This window comes from Rousettus aegyptiacus, unplaced genomic scaffold (genome assembly GCF_014176215.1).
Source record: "Rousettus aegyptiacus isolate mRouAeg1 unplaced genomic scaffold, mRouAeg1.p scaffold_m13_p_12, whole genome shotgun sequence".
NCBI lineage: Eukaryota > Metazoa > Chordata > Mammalia > Chiroptera > Pteropodidae > Rousettus > Rousettus aegyptiacus.
In genome coordinates, this window is record NW_023416287.1 from 50,983,735 (window position 1) to 50,999,294 (window position 15,560).

Here is a 15,560-nt window from a genome sequence, read left to right on the forward strand (position 1 = left end):
AATAAAAAGAGAGCCTGGTGTGAATTGATTTCCAAAATGAAAGTTTGATTTACAAAATGCAGTGGTTTTCAAGAATACCATTCTTAGAAATAAATGTCTTTAAAAGAAAAACATCAATGACTGTTTAAGTCAGATATTCTGATAAGATACCTAGGGCAGAAATAAAACCTTATGAGAACATTTTATTTTACATAAAATTTATTAAACCTTATGAGAAATCAATAAACTAATGTTTAAATCAATTGAAATGAAACATATCAATTGGTAATACTGTACAGTGAGGAAACTTGATTCACTATTATTTGTTTAAAACAAGTCACGAAGAATAGGGAACTGTGAAAGAGAAAACAATTTCACTATTTTCTTTTGATGGGAAATAAAATTCTTTGTCTCTTGTTATGTGTTAGAGGAATCTGAGGCTGGCAAATATGACTGAAGCCTTTTTTATTTGTTGAGTACTAGTGAGGTGAAGATTTGACCAGTTGAGATGCCAGTGGGCCCATTTCTTTGCACTGTAAGCATCTCTATAAGATCTAAGTTCTCCTGCTTAGATATTAGACTATTTGTTGATTGTGGACACTTATGGAGTCAGTATATAGTCATTTTATTCTTAGTAACCACCTCAGGGTGTCCTTTGGGATCTGTCCCTGAGATTAATGGCAGAGTCCTTTAAGATTGCTAGATTTCATGGACGTTGGTAACAGGCTACAGGCTCATTCATTCAGTAGGTATTTATAGAGTCCTTACTCTGTGCAGACACTGGGGATATAGCACTAAATAAAATAAACCATCTCTGCCTTCATGGGGCTTTCATTTTAGAGGGGAGGAAAATGATGAGCAAAGATAAAAACTGTGTCAGACAGTGGCAGGGTGGGAGAACTGAGAGTGTCACAGGGCACTCTTTGACTTAACATGGTGAAGAAAGGCCTGAGAAGGTGACATCTGACATATGTGGATGAAATGAGAAAACATGTGGCTACCCAGGTAAGAGTGGTTGTCAAAGAGAAAAGCAAGAGTAAATGCCCCGGGGCCAGAGTGTGCTTGGTGCAGTTGAGGAATCATAAGGAGATGAATGTGGCTGGAGCGAAGAAGCAAGGGCAAGAAGGTAGAGGATGAATCTGGAGATGTAACCTTGGCCTTGGCCTTGAAGGTATTGCACGATGTTTGACATTTATTTTAAGTGTAACACTTATAAAATATTTATTGAGTCCATTTTATTTGGGCCCAGCACCCTGTGAGCTACTTTAGGGCACATGGATGGGAGGGTAAGGCTTTTTTTTTTTTTTTTTTAATGGGAACCTTTAAAGATATAGATCAGAGAGCTGGAGGTACCAAATAGTCTCTGGATTGTGAAGGTGTTTCTGTAATTTACACCAAGTGTCTGGCACCCTGGATTGTTTCATTTCTGATGGTCTTGGTGACATGGGCCTCTTCAGGAGTGATGACAACCTCAGGAACTTTTGTCTCTTCTCTGCCCATTTTGGAAACTCTTAATGGGAGAAGAGATACCTGTCAAGCCACCAGGGTACCAATTCCATATTCTGATCAATTTAAAAATTTTGTGGGGCATGAAATGCATGGTGGGAAATTACACTCAACAAGTTTGAATTTCACACATTAAAAACATTGAAAGATATAGAGATTTTAATTTAACTCTTTCATGGTCTGCTAAAGGACATCGAATTTATTGCAGAAGATTAAATAAGAATTGTGTATTTGGTATGCACATAATTATGTCATGTGGGTATCTTGAGTAATCCATACTTTTCTTAGGTTATAGAAAAGATAAATTTGTTTGGATGGATTATTTGAAGGCCTGCAAATTGCAAAATGCTCCCAAGAAATTATTCAGAAACAGAAGTTCTGTAAGTATTTTCTCCCTCAGTATAAATTAGATTTTTTTCCTGGGGCTTAAATTTTTTAAATACTAAATTTTATCTTTTGAGAATCCTTTGCTTCTTATTGGGTTTTCTCACTTAATTTGTCAGTTTCCTATGGGTATATCTTTTTTTTCCCCTTTAAACATATAATTAAATACTTTAATTAGATGGAGAGAGTTGAAAGCTTGAAATTTAAAGTCTGCTAAAGTTTAAAATGCCTTTTAGGTTTTTTAATTTTTTTATTTTTGGTGCTTCCGGTTAGGTAGTCATTTAAACTTAGTTTTTGTGTTTTGAGACCAGTAGATAATACCAGGTAGACTTTGAATGTACTCAGCCTAGTTGGATATATGTGTAATGAGAATGAAGGTGATGTTTCATACAGACTCAAGGAGTGTATGAGGATTTGGGTAGAGCACACTTATGCTGCCTGAGCACCCAGCAACTAACAAGTCATTAGGAGAGAGTGAAGATAAGTTGTAGCTCTGGCCTCCTCTAAGCCCCTCTTTGGGGCCAGCAGTGAGGCCACAATCAGGAAAAGGGGTTAGGAAGCCTAGAGTCAGAGGTAAGTCCTGCCACCTGTGGGCTGTGTCCCTGTGTAGGACACTCATCCGACTTCTCCAAGCTTCAGTGTCCTGATCTTGAAATCGATGTTATACAACTTCTCTATGTGATTCATAGAATTGCATCAAGGAAAGAAATGTGAAATTGCTTTTAAAAATGTTCATGTTACTCGTAGAGGAAAAAAACCTCTTCTAGTCCCCAGATATATTATATGGATACTTCCTGAATCCCAGGACTGGCTAATTATAGCTTTCCAAAAGTGGCGTTTGTCATTGTAATATTACTATAAATCATAGTCTTTAGTGTTTTTTAATACTAAAAATATGTGCAGGTACTATAAAAAACATTTAGATTTTTTCAACTCTAAAGTATTTGTGGATTAGTGATTATGTTTCTTAAATATTGCGAAAGCCACTATTCACATCTGATCAAAGTAAATGATAATTTTGCCACTGAAGAGCATGAATCTTTATTACTCTTTCAAATAATGGTATTTGGAAACTATTCAAAGCCTATGGGGAACAGAGGAAATTATACCACCATATTTAGTGAACATCATATTTTAAAACTAATACAAAATACTCGAAGAACTGAAGAGTTTGGAAAATGACAATGATAAGGGAAGTAAAACTGACCTGGACAAAGAAAAAGAAAAGCACAATGTAAAAGCTGATTTCCTGGGTCTTTGTTCTAAATGTAAACTTCCTAATAGTTTTCTGGAATATTTTTACTGGCATTTGCCAGCATCATTTAAGAGAGTAAGTGTTGTTGATACCCTATAGACTTTTCTGATGCTAAACATCATAGAAGTTTTGACAGTGACTCAGTCCTGTTTAGTGTTCCTGTTTCTTTTTGTGCCTTTTTCTTGTGCTGTGTTAGAATGGGCCAATGCCTAAAGAATTTCAGGTTGGAATGAAGCTAGAGGCCGTCGACAGGAAGAACCCTTCTTTGGTGTGTGTGGCAACCATAGCAGATACTGTTGAAGATCGCTTACTAGTGCATTTTGACAATTGGGATGATAGTTACGATTACTGGTGAGACACCAATGTGTGTTTTGTTTTCTTGTGTTCATGTTTGGTGTTAAGAATTTCTTTTCATTTAAGCACTGTTGCTGTTCTTATTGTTTTTAAAGTTATGAACGTCAGGAATTTAGTGGGCGACTTTTCACTACTTTCTCTTCTGCATGAATTGTTGAATTAAAGAGCCTGAGAAACTTTCTTCATTCCATGAGAGGTTATCTAATGAGGCCTCCCTCATTTGAAATAATATGACCGGTTTAGGGCACTTCACTATATTTTTTCTAGTTTGTAAGGAAAACATTTTTGTGAAGAGCAAGTTAAGACTTGCAGTGTATTTTCCCCAAAAAATGTTGAACTCACCTGTCATATTTTTAAAGGAGAAGATTCAGGGAGAATGAAATGAAATATTTGAAAGCCTGTGGGGAGCAGAGAAAAATCTATGCTATAATACCATTAAACTAACATTGCACGAGTTAAAAGGGTTTTCTGGGCAAAAACCTGAAATATGGAAGAGGGCATGGCAAAAATCATTTTTGCAGTCTTTCTTCACAGTGTGTCCTGAATAACCAGCAAGTCCCTGCCTCCGGCTGCGGTTCTTCATGCGCATGATGAAGGAGACTGTTTTCTTCCTTTAACCAGGAAGCAGAGCATAGAATCATTGTCATATGTGTCTTAGGTGGAATAGCCTGGGTTCTTTGAAGAAGAGAGGGAAGAAGTATGTAGTCATATAGAGTCTGATTGGGCTGTTCTATTAAAATTTGGACTGGCCTATTATAATATTTTCCTTGCTGCTAGCAAGAAGTGGTAGAAGAGGTTTATTAAAATGTTCACTCTTTGGAGATGTTGCTGGCAGTTCAGGTGCTAGTCAAATACATTTTTGTGTGTGTGCTTTTAAATTTCAAGAAGATTATGTAAAAGAGGTTTGCTTGCTCAACTTAGAAATTTTAGTACTAAAAAATAGTTCTAATTCATTCTAGCTGCAAAATAATATTTTATCTGTGAAGTAATATCTTTCTTAATTGATAGACTGTGTTCATTACTCTTGGATTTTTTTCCTCTTACATTGAGTAAAATGGGATCTAAAATAGAATCCTGTTTTTGCAGGTGTGATGTAAATAGTCCTTATGTGCAGCCAGTTGGTTGGTGTCAGGAGAATGGAAGAACTCTGATAGCACCTCAAGGTGAGTGGCCATTCTTGTTTTCATTTATAGAAACCATATTTTAATACAAAGTATGTGATGTAAAGTATGTGCAAGGTTCTATACCACCATGTGACCTATATATCTGAAATCTCCATGTTCTTCCCCATAACAATAACAGACTTGTTTATAAAGATGAATTGAGCACCATTAAAAAAAATTGCTAAAATATTTTATCTAACAAAATGAGTATCATTGCTGTTTATCAACATTTAAAACAAGCTATTTATAGCTACATAATTTATCTTATAACTTATGTTAATTCATTAATTGAACCATAAAATTATTAAATATACTTTACTTTAGAGTTCAGTGTAAGAAATGTAGAAATCTAAGAAGTGAGAGTTAACAGTGAATCTCCAGACTTGGCAGGCCCTTCACCAAGCCAATTTAATGACAGGTAAGCACTGAACTCGAGACTCTATTTAGTTATATTTTTCTTATTACAGAAGTATTAAGAAATACTTTGGAGATTTGCTCTATCAAATCCATGTGGTTTTTTTCTCTTCATTTTAAAATGAATTAGATGTAGTGGCTATGTAATGTTAACTTTTTTAAAATAATGTTGTAAGAGAAACCTATTTTCTTTCAATAAAAAAATATACAGAAGTATTAAAGTAAGGAATATGCCATTTTAAACAGAGCAGATGTTTACCTTTTAATTTGAATGATTCCAGAATTTTGCTGTTTTTTAAATCTTTTTTTCCCCTTAAGTATAGGGAAATATCAGGATTTCTCATCAATTTCTTTAGTTCGGTGAAAGAAGCTCAAAATTTAAAAGCAATAAAGAAGCCAAACAAAACAAAATAAACAAAAATCCCACAACCTACTCAAAAATATAGTCGTGAAAAGTTTTATAAAATATATGGTATCTTCTCCAACTCTGATGCACAGATTTAGACTTGTTTATCCTATTTTTCTGTAAAATTGGGTAACGCTCACTTTAGATGATGTTCTTTATGATGAGGTGAAATGTTAGTCAGATCTCGGAATATGTGGCGTGAGTGGTTGTACCTAAAGATACTGCACAGGCTCTTTTCCATTTTCCTCTGGTGAAATAACTTCTCTGCTGCTTGCAGTTTATTCTCACTAACTTCATGGATAAATTCAGTTTTTACGTCCATCACCCCTATCTCTTGATGCTGTGTGAGTCTGGTAAGAGTGTATGCAGCACATTAAGAATTAGAGGTCCAGAATCCTTCCATCATTAACATACACAAAGGATTGAGGGGAACAAACCTCCTGCACCCCAGGTGAGGCGGAGGCATAATAAGGCCCTGGTTGGATGTGAATGGGAGACTATTTAGTTAAAAAAAGTAACAACACGATTCAATCCAGAATTTTGATTGTCACTGTAGAATTAATTGCTTGTATAAACATTCTCACCATGCTGAAATCTGAGTGATAGTTTTAACCAAACTAACTTAGTAATAGAAATTTTCTACCGAGAGGTCAAATTATCTTCACTAAGAGTAATTTTAAAATTCTGAGGAGATTTTTGTCGTGATACACAATATTTAAATTAGAATCTCACAATTAACCTACCCCTAACCTCTTACACTTATTAGTATTCCTTTTACAAATTAAAAAGTGTGTTTATAGACTAAAATACTGGCCACCCAGCCCTAATTCATATAAAAATACATTGTTTCTCTGTAGTATATTCTTTATCCACTCTTTCTATAATTCACATGCTATCATTTGCATCATTTATTATACATTCAGTAATATTTTGTGTAAATTGTTTAGTGTAAATTCAGTGGTTAGTATATTCATAAGGTTGTACGACCATCATCACTTTTTTATTGCCAGAGATTTTTATTACTCTCAAAAGAATATTCCACCTTATCTCCAGCACCTGTTAGCAGTTAGTCCTCATTCTCTCCTCCCTCTCAGGTGTTGGAAAACACTAATCTACTTTATGTTTCTCTGGATTTGACTATTCTGGACACTGCATGTAAATGGGATCATAGTCTGGCTGCATTCACTTAGCATAATGTTTTCAGCATGTATCAGTACTTCATTCCTTTGTATTTACAAATAATATTTCAGTGTATGGATATATACAATATTTCGATCATATATTTATTAGTTTAAGGGCATTTGGTTTTCACCTTTTGACTTTATGAATAATGCTACTATGAACTTTACTGTTTATTTCTCTTGGCTATAATGCTAGAATAACTGGGTCCTAAGGTAACTCTGTGTTTGAGGAATTACCAAACTGTTTTTCAAAGCAGCTACATATTTTTTTAAATTTCCACTAGCAATGTATGAAAATTCTAATTTCTCTACATCCTTACCAACACATTTTATTGCCTATCTTTTTCATTACAGTCATCCCCACTGGGGGCGAAGAAGTATTTCTTTATGGTTTTGATTTGCTTTTCTCTAATGATAAATGATGTCGAACATCTTTCCATGGAGTGTTGGCCATTTATACATCTTCTGTTGAGGAATATCTATTCAAATCCTTTGTCTACTTTTTAAGTTTGGTGGTATTTTTGTTGTTTGTTTATTATTTAAGATTATTATTTAAATATTATATCAATTTACTATTCTTTATTAACATAAGAGTTTAAAAATATTTTCTGGATATTAAACCCATATTGTATAAGTGATTTGCAAATATTTTCTTCCATTTTATAGATTGTATTTTCACATTTTTGACAATGTCCTTTGATGTACAGTAGTTTTAAATTTTGAAGAACTCCTGTATATCTGTTGTTTCTTTTATTGCTTGTACTTTGGTATAAACTCTAAGAATCCATTGCCAAATTTGAAGTCATGAGGATTTATTCCTATGCTCTATTTCTGTGGTTTTTATAGTTTTAGCTCTTATATTTGAGGGTGATCCATTTCGATTTAATTTTTGTATATGAAGTGAGGTAGAGGTTCACCTACATTCTTTTGCATCTGGTTATCCAGTTTTCCCAGTACCATTTTTTGAAGAGTCTGCTTTTTCCCATCAAATGATCTTGACACCACTGTTGCAAATCAATTGGCCATAGATATTTAGGTTTATTTCTAGACTCTCAATTCTATTATATGCCTATCATTATGCCTTTATCACAATTTTTTAAAATTATTTTTTAGAAAAATTTTAAGTTCAGAGCACAATGGAGAGGAAGGAAGGTACAGAGATATTTCACATACCCCTGTTCCTACACATGCATGGTCTCCTGCGTTATCAGCATCCACCACTACAGTAGTACATTTGTTATAATTGTTGAACCAACATTGACACATGATTATCACCCAAAAGTAGATAGTTTACTTAGAGTTCACTCTTGGTATTATGTATTCTGTGGGTTTGACAAATGTATAATGACATGTGTCCATCATTGTGGTATCATACAGAGTATTTTCACTGCCCCCAAATCCTCTGTGCTCTGCCTAGTCATCTCTCCCACCTTCGATGCCCCCTGGCAACCACTGATCTTTTTGTTCTCTCCATAGTTTGCCTTTTGCAGAGTGCCATATAGTTGGAATCATACAGTATGCAACCTTTTCAGATTGGCTTCTATTAAGTAGTAATATACATTTAAGGTTCCTTCATCTTTTCTTATGACTTGAGAGCTTATTCCTTTTTAGTGCTGGATAATATTCCATTGTCTCTATGTACCACAGTTCGTTTGTCCATTCACCTACTGAAAGACCTCTTGGTTGTTTCCAAGTTTTGGCAATTATAAGTAAACCTGCTATAAACATTCATTTGCAGATTTTTGTGTGAACATAAGTTTTTAGCTTTTTGGGGGTAGATATCAAGGAGCATAATTGCTAGATCATATGGTAAGAGTATGTTTCGACTTGTCAAGATTTACCACTTTACATTCCTACCAGAAGTGAATGAGAGTTTCTGTTGCTCCACATCCTCACCAGCATTTGGTATTGTCAGTGTTTTGGATTTTCAACATTGTACTAAGTGTGTAGTAGTAACATTATTTTAATTTGCAATTTCCTGATAACATGTTTATTTGCCATCTGTCAGTCTTCTTTGGTGAGGTGTCTGTTAAGATTTTTGGCCTATTTTTAAATTAGGTTGTTGATTTTCTTATTTTTGAGCTTTAAGAATTCTTTGTATATTTTGAATTAGTCCTCTGTTGTATTTTGCAAATGTTTTCTCCCAATCTTTTCATTCTCTTGACAATGTCTTTAATAGAGAAGGAATTTTTAGCACCAAACCCAAAATTATCTAGGTTTTTTTCCCTATATTATCTTTTATAAGATTTATAGTTTTGCATTTTACATTTTAGATCTGTGATCCATTTTGAGCTAATTTTTGTGAAGAGAGTAAAGTCTCTGTTTAGATCATTGTTTTGCATGTGGATGTCCAGTTGTTCCAGCACTATTTGTTAAGACTGCCTTTACTCCATTGTATTTCTTTGTTTTGTGGTCAAAGATCAGTTGACTGTATTTATATGGGTCTATATTTCTGGCCTCTCTATTCTGTTTCATTGATCTATTTGTCTACTCTTTTACCAATACTGTACTGTCTTACTTGCTGTCGCTGTATAATGAGACCCAAACCATGGATAATGCCGTCCTCCAATTTGTTGTTCTCTTTCAATACTGTGTTAACCATTTTGAGTTTTTTGCTTCTCTACATAAACTTTGGAATCACTTTTTCAATAGCCATGCAATAACTTTCTGGGATTTTAATTGGGCTTGCAGAGAATCTATAGATCAAGTTGGGAAGAACTGCCATCCTGACAATATTGAGTTTTCCTATCCACGAGATATGGACTATCTATTTCGTGCTTTCATTTATTTCAGCAGTTTTGTAGTTTCCTTTTATAGATCTTGTACATATTTTGTTAGGTATTATATTTATTTCATTAATTTGGGTGCCAACATAAATGGTATTGTGTTTTAATTTCAAGTTTCACTTGTTCATTGCTAATATATAAAAAAATAATTTAATTTTATACATTAACCTTGTGTCCTGCAATTTTGTTATAGTTGCTTATTAGGTCCAGGAATTTTATGTCAATTCATTTAGATATTCTACACAGTCATCTGTGAACAAAGTTTTATTTCTTCCTTCCCAATCATTATTCCTTTTATTTCTTTTTCTTGTGTTATTGCATGAAACTCCTTGTTTTGATTACCATAGCTTTGTAGTCAGTTTTGAAATGTGGAAGTGTGAATCCTCCAGCTTTGTTTTTCCTTTTCAAGATTATTTTGGCTATCTGTGATCCCCTACAATTCCATATGAATTTGAGGATTGACTTTTTTTTATTTCTGGAGGAATACTATTGGGATTATGATAAGGGTTGCACTGAATCTGTAGATTGTTTTAGGAGGTGTTGCCATCTTAACAATATTGAATTTTCCAGTCCATGAACATGGGATGCCTTTATTCTTTTTTTTAATGTCTTCTTTAATTACTGTTAGCTATGTTTTTAGTTTGCAGTGTACAGTCTTTCATCTCCTTTTAAATTTATTTCTAGGTATTTTATTCTTTTGGATGCTATTGTAAATGGAATTGTTTTATTTATTTCCATTTGGAAATATTTCTGGCATAAAGAAATGCAACTGATTTTGTACCCTGCACTTTTACTCAAATTGTTTATTAGCTCTAGTAGGTTTTTTGTTTGACTTCTACATAAAATTAGATAATCTATTAAAAGAGCAAAGTTCGAAGATTCAAATTTCTAATTTGAAGACTGTTAATTTTGTTTCCTGACTTATTGTTCTAGGTAGGAATTGCAGTATAATGTTGAATAGCTGCTGTAAAAGCTGGCATCCCAATCTTAGGGTGGAAAGATTTTAGTCTCTCATCGCTGAGTATGATGTTAGCTTGTTTTGTTTGTTTGTTTGTTTGTTTGTTTGTTTAACAAATGCCCTGTATCATGCTAAGAAAGTTTTGTTCTCTTTCTAATTTTCTAAGTGTTTTTTTTTTTTAATCAGGAAAGAGTGTTGACTTTTGTCAAATACTTTTTCTGCATCTATTAAGATAATCATGTGGAAGATGTTTTTCTCCTTTGTTTCATGATGCATAACCTTTTTAATGAGCTGTTGGGTTCAGTTAGCTATTATTTTGTTGAAGAGTTTTGTATATATGTTCATAAGGTATATTAGTATGTAGTTTTCTCTTTATGTCTTTGATCTGTTTACATATATGGTCTGTTTTTATGCTATTATAAATGAAACTTTCTTAATTTTATCTTTGGATCATTCATTGCTAATATATAGAAATGCTTTATTTTTGTATATTGGTTTTATATTCTGAAATTTGCTGAATTTGTGTACTAGCTCTAATATTTTTGTGTATGTGTGTGGATTCCTTGATATTCTCTATATGCAAAATTATGTCATCTGTAAGTAGAGATACTTTTACTTTTACCTTTCCATTCTAGATCCCTTTTACTTTTCCCAATATATGTGGCTATACCTTCCAGTACATTGTTAAATACTAGTGGCAAAATCAAATATCCTTTTCTTGTTGCAGATCTTAGAGGAATGCTCAATCTTTCCACATTAAGTATGATTTTTGCTGTGGTTTTCGTAGATGCCTTTTATTTGAGGACGTTTCCGTCAATTCATATTTTATCATCAAAGTATGGTCCTTTAAATATTGTGTTATTATTTTGATTGCATTTTATACACTGAACCTATCTTGTATTCCTGAGATAAATCTCAAAAATCTGTGTGTGTGTGCGTGTGTGTGTGTCGGTGTGTGTGTGTGTGTGTGTGTATTTTGGATGTGTTGCTGGGCTTGGTTTGCTAATATTTTTTGAGCAATTCAGTGTTTATGCTCATAATTTCATCTACTCTTTTAAAATATTTTTATTCCTAATAAAGTATCGAAGGCTACTCTGAGTGCTAAGGAAAAACAGGATGAATAACATGTCAAAAAGTTTAGTTATTTTAAAATGTTCAGTCACAGTATAATTACTTGTCTTTATAGTTGAGGGACTCAACTGTGTCATAAAGGGGTTCCCTCCTGTGGTGTTGTGGGGGGTTGCCACTTCATCATGGCCTTTGTTTAAACCCCCAGGACACTTCCCACTGATATGATGATATATGATATGTAAAGTGGAAATACAAATAGATAAGCCACTTAATCAAGGTGTGAACCAAGAGAGTGGAGTGTAATGAAAATATATGTAAAGAAACTGTGAGAAAAAATTGGGTAAAGGCAATTAAAGTTTAGCATAAACAAAATTGCTTAAAGTTTGTGATGAGTTATGATCATTCAGATCTATATGTTTGTGTAAAAACGTGAACGCACTAAAGATAATAGGTCCCTATTAACTGCACAAGAAAGAAAAGGTGTGAAAACATGGACAGTAGTAGGGGCCCTGAGGCAGAATAAATAGAATGCTGTGTACTCAGGTAGTTCACAAATGGGAGAGATTTTAAAAGGAAAGTAAACCAGCTCACATAATCTTCAGATATTCTCTCTCCTATTATAAGTCTGGAGATAGAACTGCTTGGTGGTGTTATATATTTTGTATTTTTATGTGTCTATTTTTAGTTTAAAATATAGGAAGAGATAAGAAATAAACATTGTTTGGATGTTTCAGTTATTAATTTGGCTTTAAAATTTGTTAGCTATGGTTATTTTACTTAAGGTGAATTTATATTTTAGACATCAGTTAGGCCTATAGGTTTTTACATTAAATTTTAGTTTCTAGTTGTAATTACATTGTTGTCAGAAAAAAAATATTCGGTATATTCATCATAACGTGTGTGTGTGTGAGAAAGAGCAATCGCGATGCTTGGGAGCAGAACGGCACATGTCGACCTGTGTAGTCGCCCCTGGTGTGCGCTCAGGTTCTCATAAATTCCGGATAAAAGAGCCTCTCTAGAGATAAAAAGAAAGGCCAGTTTTTAAAACATGTTAATTGTAAAATGTAAAGGTGCTTTTCACTGATATAAATTTAATCCAAGGTGTTACAAATTCTATTCAGTACATTTCTAGAGAGGCTTAAAAAATATGGCAGGGGCTTCTGTTCCTCAGAAGCAATCTGCTGGAATTTTAGCTGAAGTTACAAAACGACAAAAACATGTTAGGTAGATGTATAGAAAACCCTAATAATATGAATCTTAGCATTTGAAGAAGGACACTGCTCTCCAGAAGGGTTGTTGGGTCTCATAGTGAGATCTTGATTTTCATTCAGAGATGGGCAGTTCAGGAAAGAATCACTTTCTTACAAATATGGGTAAATCTGATCTGATCTTTATTGAAGTAAAATCTCTTAGTAGCATATTTTTAGATACTACATCATATAGCCAACTCTATATAGTTAAAAATAGATATAAATATAATAGATATAAAAATTATATCTATTAAAAATATTAAAGATTTGTCAGCTGAAAGTTATATTTTTTTCTTTTTCAGTTCTTTTGAATGTTATTGCTATTTTAAAAGTAACTCAGATTGATTTGTTTGTACATGAAATTTCCAGTACTCTATATTGCAGTGTTTCTGGAAGTGGCTTGTTTACTAGGTAAAACAATATTGCAAGACTGTTTTATCAGGTCTTCTGTGTGTGAAAATCTGTCCTGTAATTGATGACAGGAGCCTCTACCTCAGCAAGCCTCTCGCTCAATCTGGGCAAGTGGTCAGGAAGCCCCATGGACCAATAATGGCTATCATGGCTTGTCTGACTGACAGTGAGACCACATCTCCTAGGAAGGGTGACGGTCCTGCATAGAGTGCCTCTCCAAATGCAGATTGAATCACAGACTGCATCTAAACTTAAATACAATTCAGCAATCATCTCTATAGTGACTTCTGTGTTTATAGGAGGGGAGAACCAAATAAATAAAACAGAATACTTGCCCTGAAAGAAGGCATCTATTTATGTTTTTGTGAAAGCTTTATTGAGATATAATTCATACACTATACGATTCATCTGCTTATAGTGTACAATTCAAATTTTTTAAATGTATTTACAGAGTTCTGTAAGCATGACCTCAATCAATTTTGGAATGTTTCCATCACCGCCTCCCCCCTCCGACTTCCAAAGAAACCATGAACCATTTAGCTATTATCTCCCGATCCTCCATTCCCTCCAGTCTTCATTAACCATTAATCTACTTCCTGTTTTTATAGATTTGCCTATTCTGAATATTTCATGTAAATAGAACCATATAATACGTGTTCTTTTGCATCTGGCTTCTTTTGCTTAGCATAATGACTTTAGAGTTCATAGATGTTGCAGCATGTATTAACACATTATTTCTTTTTAATTCCAAATGTTACTTTGTTGTACAGGTAAACCACAATTTGTTTATCCATCAGTTAATGGGAATTTGGATTGCTTATTTTGAATAATGCTGCTGTGAATCTTTGTATACGAGTGTTTCTATGAACATGTATTCAGTTCTCTAGGGTATATACTTAGGAGTGGAATTGCTGGATCATACAGTAATTCTAAGTTAACTTGCTGAGTAATTGCCAGACTCTTTGCCACAGGAAGTGCACCATTTTATATTCCCATCAGCAGCATGTGAGGGTTACAATTTTCTATCTCCTTGTTAACACTTGTTGTCTGTGTTTTTGTTTATAGCCATCATATAGAATGTAAAATAGATTCTTATTTTTGGGTCCCATTTTTCTTGAATGACCTATATGACTTCACACATTAACCTGTTCTCATTGCAACTTCATGAAGTTTTTGTCAATTATTTCAATTTCATAGTTGAAAAACTGAGGTCTAGAGAGATCGGGTGACTGGCCGTGGACCTCTCAGATGGAGTGTTGGGAATTTAGTGGCAGACCTGTTAGTTGTCTTTAGGAACTCCTTTGCCCTCATGCTACTTGAAGTACTATACAGGGGCTTCGGATTGTGATAGAAGGGAAACTTTTAGTGGAGGGCTGGGAACACTGGAGAGGGAGCTGTGAATTCCAACTTAGTACGTGGAAGTCTTGACAGCGGAAGCAGTGCTTGCATTAGTCTTTGAAGGATATGCAAAATTTTAACTGAGATATGAGGTGAAAAACAATATTGAATGGAAAGAACAGTGCACACAGAAGCAAGATAACAGGCAGTTCCTGGCAAACTTAAGAGTTACAGGCATTATGAGTAATGTGCCAGGCTGCAGGGTAGGATTGAGGAGAATGGGGGTGGGGGTGGGAGGTGAGAAGCGACTTAGAACATCAGACTCAGACTTATTTGTGATTGGCTGTATAAACATTTTTACTTTATTGAAAATTTGAAATTATTTTAAAGATATAGAAGAGTCACAATAACCAAAACACACACATACAAACACACAGAAATAAACACAAGAAAACAAAACTCTCTCCTGCCAATCATTTGAGATTAAGTTGCCAAAATAAAAGTTTTGCCAGACATCCATTAATATCCTCTAAGGAAAAAAAAACAAGCAGAGAGAAAAAGAAACATTTAATCCAGAATCACCTTGTGTTCACTTGTCATATCTCTCTAGTGTTCTTCAGTATGCTACAGTTCTTCAGTCTTTGCTTGACTTTTATGAACTTGACACTTTTGAAGAGTACAGGCCATGCTTCTCATTTTGGGTTTGTCTGGTGTTTTCTCCAGAGTGGGTGTGGGTTATAAACCTGGGAAGGACTATTCCAGAAGCAAGCTGTGTTCTCTTTGCATCCTCTTAGGTGGTGCATGATTTCAGGCTGTCCCTTTCCTGTTAATGTTAAGTTTGGTACTTGCTTAAAGTGGTGTTGCCAAGTTTGTCCACTGTAAAATTATTGTTTTTCTTTTTTAATTAATATTTATTTGATGGAGAGTTATTTTAAAGTTACGTAAACATTTTATTCCTCATCATTCACCCACTAGTTTTTAGCAGGTATTGCTGTTCATTAGATACATAAGTTGTTAGTATGATGTTTGCCAAATGGTGATTTTTTAATTTCACTATTTCTTCTATATTTATTAGTTGATTTATGCTCCCCTAAAATTTATTTA

The 15,560-nt window shown here is 34.0% G+C and overlaps 1 protein-coding gene across 4 annotated transcripts in view; it reads left to right on the top strand.

Moving 5' to 3' along the window:
• Nucleotides 1-15,560, top strand: part of L3MBTL4 (L3MBTL histone methyl-lysine binding protein 4) — a 382,886-nt gene that overhangs the window by 159,973 nt on the left and 207,353 nt on the right. For all 4 annotated transcript variants that reach the window (XM_016120941.2, XM_016120940.2, XM_016120939.2 and 1 more), the window contains 3 exons: nucleotides 1,774-1,865; nucleotides 3,321-3,475; nucleotides 4,565-4,641. In XM_016120941.2, coding sequence (XP_015976427.1) covers nucleotides 1,774-1,865; nucleotides 3,321-3,475; nucleotides 4,565-4,641 — 324 coding nt within the window. The remainder of the gene's footprint in view (nucleotides 1-1,773; nucleotides 1,866-3,320; nucleotides 3,476-4,564; nucleotides 4,642-15,560) is intronic.